General features: G+C 39.0%; 3 protein-coding genes across 3 annotated transcripts; all 3 read right to left on the bottom strand.

Annotated features, from left to right (window-relative positions):
• Nucleotides 1-7,685: 7,685 nt before the first annotated feature.
• Nucleotides 7,686-11,262, bottom strand: LOC128457969 (interferon-induced protein 44-like). The gene is made up of 8 exons (XM_053442542.1): nt 11,138-11,262; nt 10,000-10,051; nt 9,810-9,903; nt 9,412-9,610; nt 8,839-8,988; nt 8,304-8,475; nt 8,088-8,188; nt 7,686-7,982 (listed from the first exon to the last, which is right to left on the bottom strand). Exons 2-8 carry the CDS (start codon nt 10,025-10,027, stop codon nt 7,815-7,817), a joined length of 912 nt encoding a protein of 303 aa, XP_053298517.1. The 5' UTR covers nt 10,028-10,051; nt 11,138-11,262; the 3' UTR covers nt 7,686-7,814.
• A 2,200-nt stretch (nt 11,263-13,462) lies between these two features.
• LOC128457972 (interferon-induced protein 44) lies at nt 13,463-16,874 on the bottom strand. Its single transcript, XM_053442544.1, has 8 exons — nt 16,712-16,874; nt 16,216-16,246; nt 15,645-15,750; nt 15,242-15,440; nt 14,641-14,790; nt 14,082-14,253; nt 13,866-13,966; nt 13,463-13,760 (listed from the first exon to the last, which is right to left on the bottom strand). Exons 3-8 carry the CDS (start codon nt 15,746-15,748, stop codon nt 13,593-13,595), a joined length of 894 nt encoding a protein of 297 aa, XP_053298519.1. The 5' UTR covers nt 15,749-15,750; nt 16,216-16,246; nt 16,712-16,874; the 3' UTR covers nt 13,463-13,592.
• A 4,456-nt stretch (nt 16,875-21,330) lies between these two features.
• Nucleotides 21,331-23,935, bottom strand: LOC128459113 (homeodomain-interacting protein kinase 3-like). Its single transcript, XM_053444219.1, has 6 exons — nt 23,549-23,935; nt 23,219-23,400; nt 22,933-23,056; nt 22,178-22,359; nt 21,896-22,063; nt 21,331-21,667 (listed from the first exon to the last, which is right to left on the bottom strand). The coding sequence occupies exons 1-6, from the start codon at nt 23,933-23,935 to the stop codon at nt 21,331-21,333; spliced, it is 1,380 nt and encodes a 459-aa protein (XP_053300194.1).
• Nucleotides 23,936-24,941: the final 1,006 nt, after the last annotated feature.

Below are 24,941 nucleotides of genomic sequence, written 5' to 3'. Positions count from 1 at the left end.
ATATTTGTAAATGGAAATCTTACACCTTTTTTTTACTGGAAAGAAATGTCACTTTTATAAAAAGGATATTACTAATATAATACAATAATTTGAATTATTACTTGTTTAAACTAAACATGTAATAATTCAAATTATTTTATTATATTAGTAATATTCCTATTATAAAAGTATACATATGTCTGATGTTGCCATTCTGTATGTTGAGTTTTAGTTGCCTGTATAATGATTTAACATAAAAACCTTGTGCATTTGTGTATTTATTGCCCCTATCTATTCTGTTTAATGATATTTCCATATGAAAACCCATGGTTATAATTATAATTATTCATAAGTATACATCTCATTTGTAGAGGGAAATCTTGTACCTATTTTTAATTATTATTATTATTATTATTACCTAATATTCTATTTTTTAGAACATAACATAATTATTAATAAGTATGCAGTGTCATAACTACATCTCCAGCATTTATAACAAACCAAACCGTTTAAAAATCGGTTGAAAATTGAACAAGTTATAGTTAATTAAAAAGTACATGTTCCACTACCAACACAATGTTATGGGTGAGCGAGCTGCCTGTGGCAAGATGGCCGCCATGTGCGGACGTTCAACTCCATTGGCCGGCAACGCGGACGAGACATCTAGTGTTTATATATATCTATGGCTAACACCTTCGCTCCGCGGCTCCGCGACCCCCCCCCGCTGCTCTCCCCCTTTGTTCTCCAGACCCCCACCCCGCGGTGCGTTTACTCCGTTCCCCTGCTGTTAATGTCGCGGAAGAACGCGGTGCTGACGTTCTGTAAATAGGCACAAACTGCAGGGGATCAGGTAAATTCTGACTGAAATGACTGAAATGCTGCTTTTCGCCTAGTGAGTGTTATCACGCGTAATACGTCGGCAAGTATGCGAACAACAATTCAAGTGTCAAATTGTTCCCCTCACGTCCGAAGCGCACCGAAAGGTCCAGGTGCATAATTCAACTTTCCAATTTTAAATCAATGAACTTGAAGTTTGTACATTCCAACAGCTGGTTATAACCATCCTACATATGCAGGAGACAAGCGTTGATTTCCAACCTCTCTGCGGTCCTGTATCTCTAACTTCGAGGCATAAGGAGACCTAGGCGGGAGACAAAGCATATAAATGAATAAGCTTGCAGGTCAAGGTGCTTGGCTTCCTAAAGCAGATATAACATCAGTTCAAAAATATATCTTTGGCGACGCTGGGAACTTCGCACCTGACTTCAGGTGCAGAGCACCAATAAGCTGCCAAATTCTCAGTAATTTTTGTTATTGTTGCTAGGGTTCCTGTTAAATGGGTAAATACATGAATCTATGTCACTCCGCTCATTTTTACACTGTGACTGTGTTGTATTGATTACAAATTGTCGAGTCAATTTCATAACGTTCAAATGCTGACTCTCTGCTTACACTCTGGAACGAGTTCAAATAACATGAGTTTTTTCACGTTCTGATCAAGTCCTGATAACTAGTGATGAGTATTTATTAGTTCAAGTTAGAGCAGAGTGGAGGAGGAGACAGAAACTCCAGCTCGGTATTAACCAAGTGTTGCTTCTGCTATGATCCCGAGCAGCTGTGACCAGAGAAACCCAACAACACACACAACACATTTCTGTTGTTCCTGGTATTTCCCTTGATGGTCTGCTACAATGATTTTAAAAAATAAAAAAAATATATATAGATAAATAATAATAATACTAAAATTAAATACATCATTGTTTCATAAAATAATAAAATAAATATATATATGGACGCGTTCACGTACGCGTCATATACAAATGGTCTCCAGTGGCGAGATAGTAGGCACGCTGTGATTGGACCAAGTTGCAAGTGCCAATTGTCAGACGCTGTTCCTGAGAGGTCCTGCAGTTTCATCTGTTTGATGATCCCCCCGATAGTTCCCCAGAGTCAGGCAATCCTAACTCTCCTCTCGTTTCAGGTCACTTGCCCTTCCTCATGTGTCACTGATTCCGGATTGTTTCCACCTGTTCCCTTCACCCTCATGTGCTTATAGTCTGCGTCTCCCCTTTGTCTTGTGCCGAAGTGATTTGTTCTTGTTCGTGCACCTAAGCCCCTGTCCACAGCCATAGTCGTGTTTTGCCTTGATCTTTGCTACACCACGTAAGTTGTTTTCTGTATCATCTTTGTGAGTGATTTTTTGTTTGTTAAAGTTTTTCTAGTTTAGCTTCGTTTTGTGTTCTTTGGTAATCTGTTCTTCTTCCTCCCTTTTGGAGCGATTTATGTTTAGTGAGTTCTAGCTAGTTTGATGAGCCTCCTGTTTAGGTGAGCCTTTTCTTTTGTCCTTTTTTCATCGCTTGGTTTTTCCTCCCTCTGGAGTGCTTTGTTTTATTACTCGAGCCTTTTGTTTATCATCCTTCGGGAGTGATTTATGTTTATAAACCTTGTTCTTTTCCTAGTGCTTATTTTGAATCTTTCAGGGAGGTTTCTTCCCCGGTTTATTTTTTGCCAGGTCCTAGAAATATTTAGTAAGTGTTTCATAGCCAAGTAAGTTGTCACCAGTGTTGTGCAAGTTCACAGCCCTCATGAACTAGTTCAAAGTTCAGTTCACACAAGTAAATATGAATAGTTCACGTTCATGGTTCACCATTTAAATTCTGAACTAGTTCATAGTTCAGTTCACTTCATAGTTTTAGGTGGAAAGTGAGCCATTTTCGTAAGCGGCCAGAGCTGTTGTTCCTTTAAGGAAAGGTTGTAGTGTGTGACGTAGTGCACCAGGGTATTGTGGGAAGAGACGTTAAAAGTGTGTTTATAAGGAGAAGTGACGGACCACCTAGAGGTGATGCGAGTGTTGCTCCTGCTGTATATCCGAGAAATAAAGTGGCCGCATTTCAAGTAAAGAAACATCTCCTCCTCCTTCTTCACGGAGCGGTCCGGACGGCTGGTTACCGGCCAGACAGCGAGCCAAGATAACCCGTGAGCCGAGCTCCAGACTACGGCTCGGAGCCGAGACACTGGCCAGAGAAGAAAACACTTGGAATACGTTGCTTGTTTGGTCTGCATGTGTGTGTGCGATGAATCATGGGTAACGTAGTGCGAAGTCGACAGCGTCTCTCCTCTGGAGATGGAAAACATTCCGTAACGTTTTAGCTAGACCTCAGATAATATTGTATCGGACTGGTAGTTATGTTTATGTTCTGTTTGACTGCTATGTGTTTGTTATGACTTATGTTCAGCTAACTACACCATGTCAATAATTATTGGGATTTCCAGAGGGTCAGTGAACCAGTCGGGGTGGGGAAAGTGACAGTTCTAGACCAATGGCTGGAGAGTTACCTGGCAAGACAGGCTCTCATTGGCTGATGAGTTGGCATGTCAAGGGTGAATGAGGAAGGGGAGTGAAGAACACAGTGGTGGATGATAGGAGTGTCGGATTTACAACAAGAAGTGTGTCGTGTTCGCTGGACTTTAATAAAGTTACACATAAAGAGTGAAGTTTCCTGTCGTCTATAAGCGCGGACGCTGAAATATGAACGTGTTCACCGTTCAAATTCATTATTTGTCATTGAGTTGCGTTCAGTTCACCGTTCTCACAAAAGTGAACGTGTTCAATGAACGCGTTCTTTTGCGTTAGTTCATGCACAACACTGGTTGTCACTCATCATAGAGGATCTGAACGCAATAAAGTGTGCTGTACGTGAAATCCTCTGCATCTGGCTCCTCATTCTAGTCCAGGCCTGACAGAGCCCATTCAAAAATTCATCCATGGGACACGGAATCTCATGAAAAAAAAATATGTAAAAATAAAAAAATAATAAAAAATAGAAAAAACTAAATAAATAAAATGAATTGATTAATAGAATAATATATATATATATATATATATATATGATCGCTTGAAGGAGGTGCCAATCCCACCTGCGTCTTGCCCCATCTGCACAACTACTTAGTGACGTCCCTTCTTCAAAAAAAAAAAAATAATAATAGTAATATAACAAAAAACAAAACAAAAAAATAGTAGCAGTGCATCCCTCTGACTATCTGCAGTCATTCCCAAATGCACTCCATCTGTGATTTTTGGGGGATTTTCAGGGATAGGGGTCGCAAGTGCTGGCCCCCTCCTTCCCAAGTTGCAACTGGCTTCTACAAAACAGACCTTCTACTAGCATTTGTCCTGTATACCTCATCCTGGGAACTTACTCTATCAAAAGCAAAACGTGGTTCTATCACCAACCTGAAAGAGTCTAAATAAAGCAAACTATTGCCCGCACTCTATTCCGCTCATGCATTTAGGATAGGAGTGCTACTTCTTCAGCCAATCAAGATATTCCTTTGTTCCTCTACAACATTTGGGAAGATTATGTTTTCTACCTTCACTTCCTATATCCTACCTCATACAAACGCACTCCTTCTGAATCAGCTTTAAAACCCTGATATCTGTAAGTCACGCATATAACTGGTGGTGGTTTATATGTTCTGCTCACTCTGTGTGAGTTATGCTAGCTATACAGACTATTCATGAAACACACATGGGCAATCTCTTTGCTCATTGCTACGCGGTTTTGCTGACCCTGCTTGGTCTGAAGGACCCCATTCGTGCTGGAGACGTATGCGTGCATTTTATTTACTTTCAGTCCAGCGGACCCTGCACTCAGCATGGCTTAACTTGGTCAGGCGACCTTTATTCAAGTTTGCCATGCAATTTAATTTCTTTTGCGGTTGCTATACTCATTTTAATTTCTGATTGTCTGCGACTCAATTTTTGTTTAAGTTTGGTCGTTGCTGACCTTTTATTAAGTTCTACGTTTAGATCCTTCACACATCATGACATTGAACTTGGTCCAGCAATCTTGATTTGGTATCAAGCAACCTAATTTGTCGCGGTTGCTTTACCAATATACATTTTCGGGTCGCACTTTATTATTTATTTGTTTAGAATGCTACAACACAAGGTAAGACTCATCATTATCTCACTTCTCCTGATCTCCTTTATCTTATTCTTTTGGGGGTATTCCTGTTCGATGCTCTGCTCCACCCCCTTCTAATCCTGATGACATCTCACAGAGGTCTAAAATGCCAAAGACTGTAAAACATACACATTCTTCTGTCCGTTTGTAAAAAATAAATATTGGAAATCAAGTCTCTCCTGATTGAAATGAAGCTCAGCGTAAGTTCATTAAGGAAGACTTAACTGGCAGACGATCAGCTGATCGTGGGCGTTCCTAATACCGGGAGCGCCCAATTGAGGACCTTACCTGCATAGTGATCAGCTGATTGTGGGTGTACCTAAATATCCAATCAGGTCGGGCGCGGTCTCTGTCAGCCAGTCATTCAGCAGCTATCAAACTTTAAAAATCCCTTGTCCTCTCTTCCTCAATCAGCCATCATTCAGCGACTCACAAAACCCCTCCTCCACCCCATTCTCCTCCAGTCTGAGGATATTCATCAACTCATCCAGATCTCGACCTCAACTGATCATGGATTATGTCAACGGATCGAGGATTATAACGGCCCCCGATCATGGTGGCAGCGGATCGCAGACTGCCTGACAATATACATACTACTCTTGGCATCCATTGCACTTCTGTCCATCCTGGAAGAGGGATCCCTCACATGCGGCTCTTCCTAAGGTTTCTACATTTTTCCCTGTCAAGGTTTTTTGTAGTCTTTCCTTACCCTTGTGAGGTTTGAGGGCAGAGGATGTCACACTCAGCAAGTCCAATAGAACAAAGGAGCATAAGATGTGCCTTGCAAACATAGGTTTGACTGATAAACCACCACCAGTGTCTAGAGCCCGGGAGGTATTCCTGTTCGATGCTCTGCTCCACCCCCTTCTAATCCTGATGACATCTCACAGGGGTCTAAAATGCCAAAGACTATAAAACGTACACATTCTTCTGTGCGTTTTGTAAAAATAAATATTGGTAAATTGGAAAGCAAGTTTCTCCTGATTGAACTTTGCACATACAGAACACTCAACAATGGTTTGATGTTGAGTTAACATTGGACTAATCTTCTGATCAGTTTGGTCGGAAGCCGAGGATTTCACCCACTGACTTCACCTCACTGGTCTGTCTTGTCACAGATGTGAGTTCAGACTTGTCCATGAACACTGTCTGTATATAAAGAGATGAATGTGCATTCACATGTGCTGGGAAATGGACAGACATCTATACTGTGTTTTACATACCCACGCATCTCCTCATCTGAGGTTGTTGGGACCGGAGCAGAAAGACCATGAAAGGTTTAAAACAGATATTTAGATTAATCTCTGATCAAAACATAATAGAAATTTCATACATCAACTCACATATAATTCGCTATACATAATAATGTATAAAGCAGTATAGTAGTGTTTATAAGCTGCCTACACACTATACAAACAGTTGAGCTTTTTTCAAAGCTGTGAAATGAAGAAGGAAAAGTAACAACATCATCTTAAGCATCAACCTCAGACACAGACCTCCTTGATAAAACACAGGTGGAGGTGCACCCGGTGAGAATCCCGGATGAGGGTGCATTTCTTGCAGATGTACCATACCCCCGTAGTTCATGGGTGGTCCGGGGTATGGTGGAGCTGAGACCTGTGGTGGGTTTCCCTCCTCCATCGCCAAGTATGAATGTATTCAATTCGATTCAATTTATATTTTATGACACGTACAGGAAACACATTCTGCCTCACAATTCAATGAAATTCTTAATTTGCGAAACCTCTCAGCAACGTCAAACATCACAACACATTGTTGACACAATAGGTTGAAAATGTGCAGCAGTAACACTGTTGACAGCAGCAGGGTTAGCTCTGCTGTATCTGAATGTTCAACAATGGTTTTATTGACTATATATTAATTTCATTAGATCAATCTAATGTATTGTTGCCAGAACAAATACATATAGGAAAAGGTACTGACGGTATATGTTGTACACAAACTGACACTCACAATCACAGTGCATTTTAAAGTAAACACATTTTGAGTTTTTGTGACAACTGAAGGTCACCACATGTCGTCTTTTCAGAACCATCAACATTTCTAAGGGATGTAAACTTTCAGTACAGAAAAAGTATTAGAGCATGATTGACACACTGATTGAAAACTAAGTAGAGAAAGGGATATCTGTAAAGCTGCGTCTTCTCAGCAAAGATTTACATTTTTTTGCACAGAGTATATTCTTTATATTTGTACTTCATTACTTCCCACCACAGGGAACTCAATGATACGTGATACAAAGCCAACAATAACAATATTATTAATCAAAGTGTATTGCAAAATCATCAAATAACAGTAGATCACAAACTACTGGTCAAACTGAAAAAGAATACAAAGAGTCCTCATAGAGGTAAAACGCAGGATTGAGATGATTATATTATAAATAATATTTGTCTGTTCGTCTCTTAAAGCAAAATCATTTGTTTGTCAGATTTTTATGTGTTTTTTTAAGATAAACAAAATGAAGTACAGACCAAGCAAGGAATGTAGAATTTATTTGTTGGAGAAGGTGATGTGTTAAATACTGGGAGTCAACAATAAAGACGAGAGCTTTTGTATCACTTCTTCCCGGCGGCACATGAAGGCACCGTCACAATAGCTGAGTTGTTGACCAGATCAAGTGATGACGTCACACCAAGGTAACGCCGTAATGACAGAGCATTGTCCTGCTATTTTGCAAAGTCTCAATGAGAGAAATGATGTAAAGACTCTAGGACCTATTTTTTATGAATTTTTATTCCATTTTTCATGCTTCAAGCTTGCCTGCTTGCCAAAGACAGTAAACATTGTCTGAATATTTCCTCATTCCCCGACAAATGGCCTACTGTGTTGTTGCCTCAGGGGTATTCATGTTTCCAGGTCATTGAGGTAGTCGTCTCCATAGTGAAGCATCTGTTTCAGTGCGCACACTATCGCAGCGTTCACTTTGTCATTTGAATCAGTTTCATGACTGTAGTTCTGCACAAGGAAGATGCAGTTCATTGGAAGGCCCAGCAGCTGGTGGAATTGTTCAACCTAAGTCAAAGTAACAACATTTATGTTGATCAGTAATCGTACAGCAATGAACAAACATGACATTTATGCTGAAAAATTATGTGGTCCAATAAATCCCAAATGTACCTTTTCCTTCAGGTACTTGCTCTTATAGATATTGCTTGTGTCCTTTTTAACCTCGGGACAGGCTTCATCCACTCTGGTGATAATAGCCATTTGGGGAATTCCTGTTGATAAAGAAACCAGATCAGTATTTCAAACATTTGTGTCCTGGTATTTTGACTCATACAATCCAATGTGACACTATTAGTCCACGCAGAGAAACAGTTGTTGTTCACTCACCCAGTTTACTGGCTGCCAATCTGACCTCTCTAATCTTCTTCACCATCTCATCACTTAACCTAGACACTATGTTCGCAGGAACCACACACACCAGAACGTGCACTTTGTCTTCCAAAGTGGGATGGGAGTTGTAGCCATTATCCTCCTCCGTCAGTTCTTGGTCAGGGTCGAACTATAAATCAATCAAATATAATCAGATAATATTTAATGTTGCTAAAAGTTTTTCTGTGGTTGACCTCATTTGTTTGTCTTGTGCACTCACACACCTATACGCTAATATTGTTAATGTGACACACATTCCTGACATTGTTCATAATATTTAATTGATGTACAGGTGGCTGCCATGTGCCCCAAATTTTAATATTTGAAAAAGAATTGTAAGAACAATTTTCTTTGTTTTATGAGACAGGAAATGTGAAAATCACATTGTCAAATTTCAGTGATCATTTTGATAACTAAGATGAATATAAAGCAAATAATGTTTTTAATAGTTAAAATTAGACTTTAATTAATATCAAAGTTCACAGTGTTGTACCTTGTAACCTTCTTTCACGTGTCCTCTCAGGGCCTGTTTGAGGTCATTCACATTGATTCCAGTGTCAGATCCTTGCTCAAGACCCATGATGTCATTGAACACAAACGAGTATTTGACCCCTGGACTTTTTGGAAATTTGAAGGTCTTGTACTGTAAGGCAGAAGGTGCAATTATTTACATCAATGAATCAAAGTAAATATCAGCAGTTGTCTGTGGGCCGATCGGGAATGTGTGGGGAGGCTGGAGAAAGGTGATTTGTATGAATATCCACAGATTAAAACTCTGGGCCTCTAGTTCACACATTAACCTGAAATTGAAATGGGTGCAAAGCTATAAGAGGTTAACAATAAGTACTCAGATGATCAACAGACAGATTTAAAAGATTTAATGTTTAATTTAATTTATTTTGTGATGACTAGAATTTATTGCTATGAAACATAAAGACAACATTTGTTTTGACATGTTAATATTAGTAGAAGTTTCTCTGTATTTTCATCAGTGAACTACTATTGAAAATGAATTCCTGTGGTTTGTTACCCTCAATGGAGTTTTATCCTTTCCTGTTGTTCATACCTTTTTGGTGTAGCTGGTCCCAGAGATTGCATCTGTCTGAGCTCGACCAGCAGATCTGCCTCTTAAAACAGTGTCGACAGAGTTGATGAAGCTCGACTTTCCAGCACCAACTGGTCCATGAAGCAGAATCCTGAGATGTTTGACTTGTTCGTTTTCAGGTTGGTAAGATTTCACAAAGTCAAGATTTTCCTTGTAATTCCTGTAAATTACAGAAAATCTTAAACAATCAGAATAAAGTGCTGTATTACTTTTATTAATAATTGCACAATATTGCAATTGTGATCTTTTTTTTGTAACACACACAACAATGAGATGTTTAAGTCATGTGTTGAGCAGCAGAAGCACAAATACTGAGGACACAATGGAAACACACTGACTGAATGTTAGATCATACTCACTCTGACACCTCCCTCCATGGCTCCTCTAAGAGTGGTGGAGGAGGTTGTGACACTGGAGGAGGTGGCACGTCCCTCTTTGGCACCAAAAAGAGTGCTGAAAAAGGTGAAAAAGGACCAAACTATGATTATTAAGAAAGTTTTTTGTTATTGTTCATTTGTTTATTGAAACTGGAAATGTAACAGGACTTACCTGATCTTATTGCTTCAAGGAAGGACATTTTGTTAATGCAGGAAATTCACCCCTATGGAGGAAGATGCATTCAGATTGTAACTTAAAGGTCCAGTGTGTAAGATGTAGGTTGAAGAGATCTATTGGAAGGAAGTGATTATAAAATAATCCTAGTGATGTTTTCACTAGTGTGCTTTTATTAAAATTTTACAAATTATTCCTTCTTTACCCTTGAATGGTTATTTTATATTTAAGTACTTTAAATTTACATAAGGAACATCTCTACTGAGGCCACCATGTTTTTTACAGCAGCCCAGACTGGACAGACTTAACACCTTATGAGTTTGAACCTGTGGTAACTGAAGGCTGCCACAGGTTTTCTATCATGTTGAAAGGGGAGGTAATAGGTGTTCAGCTGCAACATGCAAGTTCACTTCTAGATGTCACTACTTTCTACACCCTGAACCTTTAAGCATAATTGCCAATACAACAACAACAATTTTTTTTTTTTATATAAATAAGAATTCCTTTGTCAAATTCCTATTGACCAACTTATTAACAGCAGTATGTACTGCATTTTGTTACGTGGGAAAAATGACCCCATGGGGTTTTCATTTTTATTGACTTGATGAAGTAAAGAAATTAGCTTTAGCTTGACAGTCACAGTAATAGTAATAATAATAACTTGAATCATAACTTTATTTGTACAGCACTTCTATAAACATGGTTACAAAGGGCTTCACAAAAATGCATGTCAAAATATCAATGAACTCAAATAAAAGGTATTCCATTCAGTTCAATAGTAGTAACAGTAACCCTATCGAGCATCTGAAACTCATAATCATAACTCTTAATCAATAATTTCTAGCTTGGATCTGGCACCTCATTTGTCATTATAATTTCTTCAAATAAATGTTGTGTAATTCTATTGAAAATTGTCTGTTCTGCCACTGTTTTGTTTTTCTCTGACTTTAGCATGCCTTCTGTTTTAGGACCATGGACAGAAAGGTTACTTAAAGAGGAGGTTGATAAATAGACAGAACATATGTCATCATCATAAACATATTATTATTCATGGGTTCGTTTCAACATATTAATCATTGCACTACACTGAAATAACACTTACACTTAAGGTTACAATAGCATGAGTAGAACTTACCTGATATAAGAAAATATATTGATCCTTTATAGGAACATAAATGTCTCCCCTTCACTCCTTCCTTTGAGTTTGTGGCTCTGCACACTCCCTTTTATAGGACATGAGCAACTTTCACTTTCATTCTCTCTCATGGTTTATCTGAAAGCACGTGAATTCAGATACTTTAATACTGGCTCACTGGCCTCTGCATGGTGGGTGGGACTACATACTAGTATTAGTGTCTAGGCTTATGTTTCATTTTTCATTTTACTGCCTGTAATGAAAGACAAGAAATGTACCAATTGTTCAAAATGCAGTAAAATTGTTTGACAGCAACAATGATTAATGTATTATGGACTCCAGCAGCAACAACTTGTAGCTTAGTTGGCAGAGGAGCCTTTTTCCATGTGGCTCCTTTTTTAAATTTGAGCACCTGCCCCTCTAAACGTCAATTGACAGTCGTGTGTGTGTGTGTGGGTGTGTGTGTGTGTGGGTGTGTGTGTGTGTGTGTGTGTGGTTGTGTGTGTGTGTGTGTGTGTGTGTGTGTGTGTGTGTGTGTGTGTGTGGATGTGTGGGGGGTTAAGGTGTACAAAATGGACCAAGGGCATTTAGAGGTGAACAAAGCAGATTAACCTAATTGTAACCAATCATGTAAGGATACATTTGTACACACACTTTTGAGAATTTAAACAAATAGTAAATCAAATATCAAAGTGAGAAATCAGCTTCAGCTTGACAGTCACAGTTGTAGTAAGAGTCAGATGTAAGTCCTCATAAGCCTCATGAGGGAGAGACTCTTCAAACAATAACAGGAGAAATTGCTTTAATAGGAAACACTTTGTCAAGAAAGATCGAGGTCTCATCGCTTAAAGCATGAGCTAAGAATAGAAAGTAACATGTTTCCTTGTATACACTGGGAACTAACACTTTCATTTTCTTTTTCCACAACCTGAAAAACCTATGTACAGTCTCTGCCTGCACCAAGGATATAGCACTGCCTGGTGGTGGACACAGGAAGATCCAAATCGTGAGTTTCATGGTTATGACAGTTAACTGAAATATAACCAAACCAAATCAAAAAGTTAATTATTGCAAAGTTGTTATTAATCATTTTGTATTACTTCAACATCACCTCAAGTAGTTTCTGCATGTAACATTGTTGGACTGAAACCAGGAGTCCCAATTCTTTCAATGCTTGACCTTTTATTTTCCACGTCATAATGTCTCATTTAAAACCAGTTAGCCTTGACAAAAACAAAACTCTGTGAAATTGCGCTGAAACCTCACAAAGACAGTTTTGATTTCACTTTGTTGCCTTGCAAATTATCCTCTTAAAATAAAACTAGCACCAGAAAAGAAAAATTTTAACTTTTCTTTTTTCCAAAGCAAATGATATGAAAACAATATAAAATAACAACAGTGTAAATCTGCAATGCTGCAATAAGTGCGAAAGCTAGCTTACAAGAGTTTTAAGTCCTTTGTTTAAAAGACAAACAATTAATTAACAATTGAAATTAACAAAAAAAAATTATACGGCGTCCCTTTTCAAGACCATCTTCTGAACTGCTGTGTATGATCCAACTCATTACACACTACGCACACATTAGATGTTCTGTTGTGTTTATGTATTTGTTTTGTTCTCGTATTTAAACACATGCTTTTGCTTTATGTTTTACTGTTTGGATCATTTCGTTTGGTTGAGATAATTTCCATTGGTATTCCTCACTGCACTGACTCAACAAGACCAGCAGAGGCTGCACAACCACTGTAATTTAACAGGGGATTGTCGTCTGTATCGTGATGAGCGCTCTGTTTTTCAGCTTTACTTTGTGAGGACTCTACTTAGACTTCCAGCTGGGCCATATAGTGTTTAATACTGTGTGATTCAGATTGGGAACATTTAATGAATCATCACAATATTGGTCCAACTGAAAAAGAATACAAAGAGAACCCAGAGAGGTAAAGCGCAGGATTGCTTTATAAATATAAATATTATATATTATACATAATATATAATATTTGTCTGTTCGTTTCTTAAAGCAAAATCATTTGTTTGTCAGATTTTTATGTGTTTTTTGAAGATAAACAAAATGAAGTACAGACCAAGCAAGGAATGTAGAATTAATTTGTTAGAGCAGGTGATGTATTAAATACTGTGATTCAACAATAAGATCATGAGCTTTTGAATCACTTCTTCCGGGCGGCACGTGAAGGCACCATCACAACAGCTGAGTTGTTGACCAGATCACGTGATGACATCACACCAAGCTAACGAAGTAATGACAGAGCATTGTCCTGCTATTGTGCAAAGTCTCAATGACAGAAATTATATAAAGAGTTTAGGACTTAATTTTTGTGCATTTTTATTCCATATTTCATGATTCAAGCTTGCTTGCTTCACAAAGACAGTAAAAATTGGATGAATATTTCCTCATTCCCCGACAAATGGCCTACTGTGTATTTGCCTCAGGGGTATTCATGTTTCCAGGTCGTTGAGGTAGTCGTCTCCGTAGTGAAGCATCTGTTTGAGTGCGCACACTATCGCAGCGTTCACTTGGTCATTTGACTCAGTTTCATGACTGTAGTTCTTCAGAAGAAAGATGCAGTTCTCTGGAATGCCCACCTGCTGGTGGAATTGTTCAACCTAAGTCAAAATAACAACATTTATGTGGATCAGTAATCTTACAGCGATGAACAAACATGACATATATGCAGAAAAATGACATTGTACAAAAACTCAAAAATGTACCTTTTCCTTCAGGTACTTGCTCCTATAGATATCGCATGTCTCCTTTTTAACCTCGGGACAGGCGTTATCAACTTTGGTGATAATAACCATTTGGGGAATATCTGTCGATAAAGAAACCTGATCAGTATTTCAAACATTTGTGTCCTGGTATTCTGACTCATACAATCCAATGTGACACTGTTAGTCCAAGCAGAGAAACAATAGTTTTGCACTCACTCAGTGCACTGGCTGCCAGTCTGACATCTCTTATCTTCTTCACCATCTCAGCACTTAACATAGACATTGCGTCCGCAGCAACAACACCCACCAGAACGTGAACTTTGTCTTCCAAAGTGGGATCGGAGTTGTAGCCATAATCACCCTCCTTTAGTTCTTGGTCAGGGTCAAACTAGAAATCAATCAAATACAATCAGACACTATTAAGTGTTACTTAAAAGTTTTTCTGTGTTTCACCTCATTTGTTTGTCTCGTGCACATTTACACCTGCACGCTCATATTGTTAATGTGACACACATTCCTGAAGTTGTTCACATTATTTAACTGATGTACATGTGGCGGCCATGTACCCCAAACTCAGCAATTTACCTATATAAAAGTTTGATATTTGAAAAAGAAATGAAAAAACAATTCTCATTGTTTTATGAGACAGGAAATGTACTCATCACGTTTGTCAAATTTCAATAATAATTTCGCTAACTATGATAAATATAAAATAAATATTGTATTTTTGGTTAAAATTAGACTTTAATTAATGTCAAAATTCACAGTGTTGTACCTTGTATCCTTCTGACACGTGTCCTCTCAGGGCCAGTTTGAGGTCTCCTTCACAGACTCCAGTGTCAGATCCTTGCTCAAGGCCCATGATGTCATTGAAAACAAAAGAGTAAGTGACCCCTGGACCTTTGCGAAATTTGAAGGTCTTGTACTGTAAGGCAGAAGGTGCAATAATTTACATCAATGAATCAAAGTAAATATCAGCAGTTGTCTGTGGGCCGATCAGGAATGTGTGGGGAGGCTGGAGAAAGGTGATTTGTATGAACATCCACAGATTAAAACTCTGGGACTCTAGTTCACACATTAACCTGAAATTTAAATGGTTACAAAGCTATAAGAGGTTAACAATAAGTACTCAGATGATCAACAGACAGATTTAGAAAGATTTGATGTTTCATTTCATTTAGCTTGTGCTGACTAGAATTTGTTGCTATTAAATATACAGACAACAATTTAACAAAACATTTGATAGAAAGCTGCTGTTTTGACATGTTAATATTAGTAGAAGTTTCTCTGTATTTAAATCAGTGAACTACTATTGAAAATGAATTCCTGTGGTTTGTTACCCTCAATGGAGTTTTATCCTTTCTTGTTGTTCATACCTGTCTGGTGAAGCTTTTCCCAGAGATTGCATCTGTCTGAGCTCGACCAGCAGGTCTGCCTTTTAAAACGCTGTCGACAGAGTTGATGAAGCTCGACTTTCCAGCACCAATTTGTCCATAAAGCAGAATCCTGAGTTGTTTGACCTGCTCGTTTTCAGGCTGGTAAGATTTCACAAACTCAAGATTTTCCTTGTACTTCCTGTAAATTACAGAACATTGTAAACAATCTGAATAAAGTGCTGTATTAGTTTTATTAATGATTGCACAACATTGCAATAGTGATCTATTTTCTGTCACACGAACAAAAAAAATTTGTTGTTTTCAGACCATGTGTTGAGCAGCAGAAGCACAAACACTGAGGACACAATGGAATCACACTGACTGAATGTTGGATCATACTCACTCTGACACCTCCCTCCATGGCTGCTCTAAGAGTGGTGGAGGAGGTGACACCGTTCGGGGCTCCTCAGAACATTTGGGAGGAGCTTTAGACTCACTTGATCCCATTGCTGTAAAGTAGGACATTCAGACTAGATGTTAATGCAGGAATTCACCCAGAGGAGGAAGATGCATTCAGATTGTAACTTAAAGGTCCAGAGTTTAAGATGATGGTGAAAGGGATCTATTGGCAGAAACTGATTATAAAATAGTCCTAGTGATGTTTTCACTAAGAGTTCCTCTTGTCAAATTCCATTTGAACTACTTATTACCAGCAGCATATACTGGTTACGTGATAAAAATGACCCCGTGGGGTTTTGCTGTTTATTCACTTGATACTGTAAAGAAATTAGTTTTAGCTTGATAGTCAGAGTAATAGTAATAATAAAACTTTAATCATAACTTTATTTGTATAGCACTTCTATAAACAAGGTTACAAAGGGCTTCACAAAAATCCATGACAAAAAATTAATGACCTAAGATAAAAGATATTCCATTCAGCTCAATAGTAGTAACAGACAGTTTGAAGTCCTTACCTTTGCTTCTGTGGCTCTGGACAGAGTGACTCTGGAACAAGGAGGAGAAGATGATTTTATAGGCAACACCTGACTTTCAGTTTCACGTTCAGTCTGAAGTCAACAATGTGACCTGAACAAAGTCCTGACCTTTTCTTTGTTCAGACACCCACTCACTCGCTGGCAGGGACCCAGGTCAAACCAAATCAAACCAAGCTAATTAAAACGATCGTAACCCTATGGTCTGGCAGCTTATTTGTCATCATAATATCTTAAAATAAATGTTGTGTAATTATATTCAAAATTGTCTGTTCTCCCACTGTTTTGATTTTCTTTGACTGTCGTGTGGCTTCTGTTTTAGGAACATGGACAGAAAGGTTACTTTAAGAGGAAGTTGGTAAACAGACATATTTCATCATCATAAACAAGGCATTATTTATGGGTTTGTTTCAACATATAAATCATTACACTACACTGAAACAACACCTAACCTTATAATAGCATGAGGAGTACTTACCCAAAAGAAAAAATTAACTTGATCCTTTATACTAATTTAAATGTTTCCCCTTCAATCCTTTCCTTTCAGTTTGTGGTTCTGCACACTCCCTTTTATAGGACATGAGCGGCTTTTCTTTCTCTTACATGATTTAAAGCACCTGACATCAGATACTTAAATGATGACTCACTGGCCTCTGCATGGTGGGTTGGACTTTGTTTTCTGTTTGGATATTAGATTTAGTTTTTTGTGTCATTTGAGACTTCCATTACTGCCTGCAATGAAAAACAAGACGTGTACCTGTTGTTCACAATGCATCAAAATGTTTAGACAACAATAATAAAACATAATATTGCAATATATACGTTTTTTACCGTATTCTATCATAATTTAAGGTGGTTCTATTATTAATAAGCTGCAAAAGTAGATAATAATGGTTAATAAAAGAATAGATTAGATAGATAGATAGATAGATAGATGGATACTTTATTAATCCCGTGGGAAATTCAGATCATCCAGTAGCTTGTACACTTAACCCATCCCTGACATACATACATAAATCACATATATCACATACGGAGAGCATATTTGTAGATACAGGAATGAAATGCAATGATGTGATTGTGTCAGTGTCCAGTAGGAAAGTGTTCTTGTGCTGCTGGAGTGGAAAGTACAAAAAAATCTTAACTGTATATATATTATAAAAACAGCAGAAAAAAATATATATATAAATATATAGGAATATAAATCAATCAATCAATTAATCAAATTTTACTTGTATAGCCCATATTCACAAGTTACAATTCGTCTCATAGGGCTTTAACAGGGCATTAACAGGGCTTTAACAGGGCGTGACACCCTCTGTCCTTAACCCTCAGCAAGAGTAAGGAAAAACTATGAAAAAAAACCTTTAACAGGGTAAAAATACATAGAAACCTCAGAGAGAGCCACATGTGAGGGATCCCTCTCCCAGAACGGACAGAAGTGCAATAGGTGCCACGAATATGGTCGAATCATGCCGGGAAGATCTCTCCCCCCCACTCTCCCTCTGTGTGGCGTTATGAAGCTGAATGGCCCTGGAGACAAAGGACCTCCTCAGCCTTTCAGATGAGCATGACAGTGACAGGAGTCTGCCACTGAAAACGCTCCTCTGACCTATGAGAGTTTTGTGAAGTGGGTGGTGCTCATTGTCCAAGATAGACCGCAACCTACTCAGGGTTGTACTCTCTGCCACTGTTGTGAGGCAGTCCAGTTCAGAGCCAACAACAGCTCCCGCCTTCCTCACCAGCCTATCCAGTCGCCCCGCATTCCTCTTCTTTATGCTGCCTCCCCAGCAAACAACAGCATAGAAAAGGACGCTGGCAACAACAGACTGGTAGAACATGTGCAGGAATTTGTTGCAGATGTTAAACGACCTCAACCTCCTCAGGAAGTAGAGCCGGCTCTGACCCTTTTTGTAGATTGCATCCACATTTGCTGACCAGTCCAGTTTATTGTCCAAATGGACTCCTAAATATTTGAAGATGTTGACCACCTCCACACTGACCCCCTCGATGGAGACTGGAGCAGAGGAGGCTGAGACCTCCTAAAGTCCACCACCATCTCCTTGGTCTTAGTGGTGTTCAGCTGCAGGTTGTTATGTGTACACCACTGCACAAAGTTATCCACCTGGCTTCTGTACTCCCCCTCCTGGCCATCTCTGATACATCCCACAATAGCAGAGTCATCAGAGAACTTCTGGATGTGGCATGACTCCGAGTTGTAGTTGAAGTCAGATGTGTACAGGGTGAACAGGACTCGTGAGAGCGCCGGTGCTGCACAACACAGTCTCAGAGACGCAGTCCTTCAGCCTGACGAACTTTAGTCTCACTGTCAGGTAGTCAGTGATCCAGGATACCAGGTGGACGTTCACAACCATCTGCAAGAGCTTGTCACTCAGTCGAAGGGGCTGGATGGTGTTAAAGGCACTGGAGAAATCAAAAAACATGATTCTCACAGCACATTTCCCCTTGTCCAGATAAGAGTGTGCCCTGTGCATAAGGTAGATGATGGCATCTTCCACGCCCACCTTCTCCTGGTAGGCAAACTGCAGCGGGTCGAGTGCATGGCGAAACTGGGGTCTGAGGATGTGAAGAAGCAGTCGTTCCATAGTCTTTGAGATGTGTGATGTTAATGCGACTGACCGGAAGCCATTCAGCACACTGAATGTTGCGATAGTAAATTGGACCTTCTTACCACTTGTTTTTTGTACATGGAAAGCCGCTGGGAAGTTATGGGTCGGATGAGGAGATGGGGAAACAGCAAGGAGAGAATGAGGGAGACATTGTGCCACAGCCCAGAGAAAGAGAGCAGGAGAACTTGTTTAACCAGTGAATATTTCTCCCATGATTTGTTTCATCTCTAGAGTCTCAGATTAATTATTATCATTATTATGTTTTGTTAAAGCCGAGTATTCTTTCTGTTTAAGTGAATGTTTTTTGTATAAATATTAGGACTTTAAAACAATTACAATTTTTAATCAGATTAATGAAAGGGTAGCTGTGATTAATCGCGATAAATCACCATTTCCAAAATGCCCGAAAATTCCCATTTTCTCTATATATTGTTGTGGGAATAGAAAATTAAATGACAGAAGGCTGAAATATACATTTAACTTTGTATTGACAACAAGTCCAAAAGATAGTTATTAAGATTGAAAAATAAAATATAATCAAACTAAAAGATATATAAATGCAGCCTCATAAACTCTGGAGAGAATCAAACAAACACTAAGTTACTTCATGTAATCATCAGGTCCTGATAACCAGTGATGAGTGTTTATTAGTTCCAGTGAGAGCAGAGTGGAGGAGGAAACATAAACTCCAGCTCGGTACAAACCAGCTGCAGCTTCTGCTCTGATCATGACCTAGCAGGGGATTGTTGTTGTGAGCAGGTGGACTGTTCCATCTCGGTAAAGAAGGAAATCAGTGTTAATTTAGAGAATTCAGCTTCATTGATTAATCGGCCAGTCACTGAGGATGAGTCTGTAATTTGACTAAACACAGGGGGAATTAGAGAGTGTATCCTAAAGTCTGCCTGCTTGTTTGTGAACGCAGCCTATCAGTGAGTGGTATAGACAAAGGGAGAGAGAGGGTTTAAACTGCCCTGGGGCTTTCTCTATGGAGAGGTCACTGCAGTCACATAACTTGCATTTAAAAGTTACAGAACTGGAAGCTGTCTACATTATTACATGAGTACTCTGTAATCTTTACAACACTATTAAGAGAGTATTCAATACCCATCGGTTAGATCACAACCACCTTAAATCTTGAACCTCATTTTGATCACAACTACACAAGTTTAGTGACTGTATCTTGTGTGGTTGTTACTCTATAGCACTGACAGACAGACGAGCAGAGAGACGAGCAGACAGGCAGGAAGACAGTTGTTGAACATGTTGTTTATCATATTTTAAATATGGGGGGGCTCGCTTAATCAATGTGTGCATCGCTTGCGGGTGGGAGTTCTCCAAACATATAAAACAACACTTTACCACCCGCCCTCACTGATATATTGAAGTGTAATGCGCATATTCGACAGGAAGGCAACTTGTCTGAATGGTTCTGTTTTAGAGAGTAGAGCTCAAACAGCCTGGTTCCAAAAGTAAAAATCACATTCTGATTGTATAGTATGGTACGGTGGCCAAGAGAGCGCAACGCACTACAAATGAACAAAACATATGCCAAAAAAACTACTTCAGTAATTTGTTGAGGCTTCAAAAGACGGTCCTAAAGCACGTAAATATAGAAAAGCGCTGCAAATAACGAAAACGACACCGGAGATGTTTCCTGACTGTAGTTCTAAGCTGTGTTATTGAAGTGTGCAACTCGTCATTGGTGATGGAACTTCACAAAGAATCATATACATTATTTGATAACAACTAGAAATATTGTCTTATTTAGGATAGATTTATATCGTTATCATTAATCTTATGCCACTTGCCCCGCCCCTTTCTGGTATCCCCCCCTTGAAATCATGTGATTTGACATGACCCAATGTCAAGATACACCCAACTAAGAGAAATCGCAAACTAAATGTGACGATTATGGTTTAAGGAAGGAACAAGAAGGGAGCACTTAGGAGAAAGCAACTGAAATAAAACACTGAACATTAAGTTGGCTGGAGTTTCATCCAATAATACCTCAGTTTTTGATGAGGAAAATCCCCACATCAGACAAATTCTTTATTTCATATGTATTAATTCACAATCAAGCTGTTACCACCTGGTTCAAGGCTGGCAACAAAAAGGGAGATCCACACACAGAGCTTTCAATCAAACGTTATTTATTTTGCTGAAACAAAGGCTCAAGGATCGGGCTGGTGCAGCAGGCCCTGCTGAGAGAGAGAGAGAGACACTCCCAGAAGAGCAGTCCTTTATGCATTCTGGGAAGACCCACCCAGGTGGGCAGGTAAGTGGTTGAAGCTCCACCCACCAGCACAGAGCAAGACACACAGGCAGGCAGCATGAGAGGGTCGTCACAATAAGGGGACATTTAAAAAAGAACACATCAATTAAAAAGAGCAAACAAAACACAAATTAAGATCTTGAAAGTCCAGTTCGGTCTGCGCATTCTAGTCAGCCTCTTTTAAACTTTCGATTTTTAAAGGGCAAGTACTATCCTTCTTCTCGCCACGAACCAGTTTTGTCCAACTCTGTCATCTCCCTTTCTCATCCTCTTGAGCCGGATTGGGCCTGTTTGCCCACTTGCGACTTTTCGAATGGCTGCCAGTCGTTCACTCCTTCTGACTTTGGCTTGGGAGTCTCTCATTCCAGCAGGGCCCATGTGTCTCTTCTTTCTTGAGGGGTTGAAAATGGATGAGGGATCATGCCTCTCTCTCATCCTCTTGCACTGGTTTGGGCCTGTGTTCCCACTCGTGCCTTTTCCAGCGGCTGCCAGTCGTTCACTCCTTCTGACCTTGGCTTTGGAGACTTCTGGTCTGAGATGTGGATAAGAAAATAAATTTAACTCTTGATCTTAAGTCAAATATTGGACATTTCTAAAAATTCACATTCTAAAATGCACTTGGCTCCAGATCCATAGTTAATGAGAGTTGTATCATTCTTCTCTTTGAACTCTGAGCAAAAAAACTGAATATTTACCAAAATGTTGAACTATTCTTCTACAATATAAAATGATCCAACAGAAAGATATTTCAAACACTCACCTGTTGCCAGACTTCACATTCACTTTGCTGCCCTCCTTGGCTGGGCTGGCAGTGCTGCTGGAGGATTCCCTGTTCAGGGACATTTGCAGGATCACCTGCTCTCCAGGTCCTCCATCCTCAGAGCTCTGATCCTGGCAGATGTCCATCAGATCCTCACATGACTTCACACTGGAAGACAAATTAAACTGCTGAGCCAAACACCTTAATCACCTTATATCTCTTATATTTTGCACCCATGTCCAAAAGCACAGACGTACACAGACCATCTAAGCACAGACTTACTAGAGGCTGTTTTTGAATGAACCTTGGAGGTGGCTCATCGTGATGAACGGATGCTGGAGAATTCTGCCGGGGGTAATTCTTTCATACTGACTCATCATCAGCATCTGTTTCATTAGGTCCATAAAGCACTGCAGGTCACAATATTCAGCTTTGCCGTCTTCTGTCCAGACAGGATGATTCCCCTTTAACAAGATGAGGAAAACCAACATGTTAAATGTCCTCGTGGTTGGATTATGAAGACATTGTGCTGTTATAAATTCATCCAGGCTGATGATCTCAAACTAGAGTTTAACCTATTGACTGAAATGAATTGCTTGATTGAGATAGATTGCTCAAAAGGCAGTGGATGGCACAGGGGAAAGAAACACAGACTGAAGGAAAGACACCTTAATTAGTGAGCTAGTGGAGCCAGCTAAAGGGTTGTAAACTAGTTTAATACCATAAATCTGCCTTCCATCCAATATCTTGGCCAGAACGCGTGTGGCAGGAGGTGTCCTTCATGCTGTGGATCTTTAATTGCAAATGCAATTTGCCCCATCTGTTGAAGAAACACAAGATTGTCAGAGTTATTTAACTTCAAGTTTACATTGTTGATCATGTACATCAGGTTCACTTCTATTACTGAGACATATGGATGAAGTGTCTCTGGTTTGTCTCATTAGTAGAATAGTAAAAATCTGTGAATGGATTTGAAATTACACAAACATCACGGCAGAACTGTATGTGTTTGTTGTGTTTTAAGTGCAGATACTGACCAAATCATTCTCATCATTGGCTGGGAACAGCGGTGTGCCCATTGACAGCTCAGCAGCAATGCAGCCGAGAGACCATACGTCGATGTTCCCGCTGAAAGGATCTTCATACAGAATCTCAGGAGACCTTAGGATAAGAAACACAAACATATTACTGAGGTTTAAAATTTGCTAAATTCCTTGTTACTGTCAGTTTCTGAGATATAAACCTGACATGCCTGCAGTGAGGACAATTATTTACAGTAAACACAGCTGTCCCAGGTATACAGATGTGCTGTCAGTTACTTACCTGTACCACAAGGTCTGGAGGGTTTCACCGATCATTTCCTCAGGATCATCGCAGGATATGCCAAAGTCAATGACCTTAACTTTGAGTGGCTGCCTGACATGATCCACCAGCATGATGTTATCTGGCTTCAAATCTGCATGAATGATCCCTGCACTGTTCAGAAAGTCCAAGGCTGTAGCTAGCTGAAATCATGAAAAGCATAATAATAATAATCATGAGCTACAGAGTTCATTTCATCAACAACAACTGTAACAGTAACTTTTTAGAGACCAAGTTTACCCTTCACGCTACAAAGCAGTAAATGTAAGAGCTTGAGTTTAAAAAACAAACCTGCTGCAGAATGGGGCGGATCTGCTTCAGCTGAAGGTGTTGACCCGGGCTGATCTGTCTGAATTTCTGCAGATCCATATCCAGGAGCTCAAACACAAGACAGTAATGTTCCTTGTAGAAGAAGGACTCGTACAAGTTGACTATGTTGAACCTGTCTGAATGGAGCTTCTTCAGGTTTTGTAGGATGACCTCCTCTTCTTGTGCACAGTCAATGTTTTCAAGGCTTTGGATGATTTTTAAAGCAACAGTTTCACCGGTGGTCACATTCCTGCATTGAATGACCATACCATAGGAGCCATTTCCAAGGTACTTCTGTGCAAGGTAATATGTGGTGGGGGAGGGGATCAGGTCTCCTTCACTGATATTAAACTCACTGTTCTGAGACATGGTGACAGAGTAGTTATTTTGTTGATGTTTCACACTTGTCAGGAGAATAGAAAAGAAGGAAGTTAAATGGAGCCAAGTATTCTCTCACAAATCCTGATCCAGTTCCTATCAGCCAGGTAAGTAGCATAAGAGTTAACACACCATCAAGCTCAGTACTTGTAATCTTGAAACTCTTTAAGTACTAAAAGTAATGCTTACATCATAGACAGATCATGAGACTCCTTTTATGTCTAATCAAATCTGTCACATTGTATAAACTCCATGCCTTTGTTGTGATTTCCTTTATTTTATGTGAATTTTCTTTCTTATCTTTTCATCATGATTCTTTTATTTTAATCTTTGTCAACCATCATGATTTACATACACTCAAAAAAAGAATTAATTGGATGAACGCCATTTTATATTACCACTTATATTCCATCTAAACAAATCAAGTTATATCAGTCTATCTTGATTGTGTTACCTGAACACCACATAGATGTGTGGGTGGAATGTCATTTGAATATGTTCATTCAACTCATGTGCTTTAATTGAATTAAAATGTTTGTAGCTACTTACTCTAGTCTAATTCTTTAAATTTTAGTTTACATTGGTCAAACATTTTAGTGCAACACAATTCAGTTTTGTTGAATAAACACATGTAGGTTTTGTCTGCTATACTAATGTCAATCTTGTTTTAATTAGTGTTGTTTTCATTGCTATTGTAAGCATTCATTTTAATTAAATTACCACATATTCACTAACATACATACAAAAGGACATCATGCAACACAATTTGACATTTTATTAAATGTTTGTCTTTTAAAACTGCCATGATCCTGTTCTCAAGTTTGAAAACTTTAAGTGCAACAATTCAACCCATTTATAAAATGCAATAAAATAGACATTGAAAATCACCAAATATTATTTGCCCATAATACAATTGGGTGCATGACAACAACAATTTGCATTTTAACACAATTTTAAACACTGAATTATTAAAACACGTGTTGTGCACTGCCAACAT

The sequence above is a fragment of the Pleuronectes platessa genome, chromosome 16 (assembly GCF_947347685.1).
Source record: "Pleuronectes platessa chromosome 16, fPlePla1.1, whole genome shotgun sequence".
In the NCBI taxonomy this organism is placed as follows: Eukaryota; Metazoa; Chordata; class Actinopteri; order Pleuronectiformes; family Pleuronectidae; genus Pleuronectes; species Pleuronectes platessa.
This window is presented reverse-complemented; position numbering and strand designations above follow the sequence as displayed.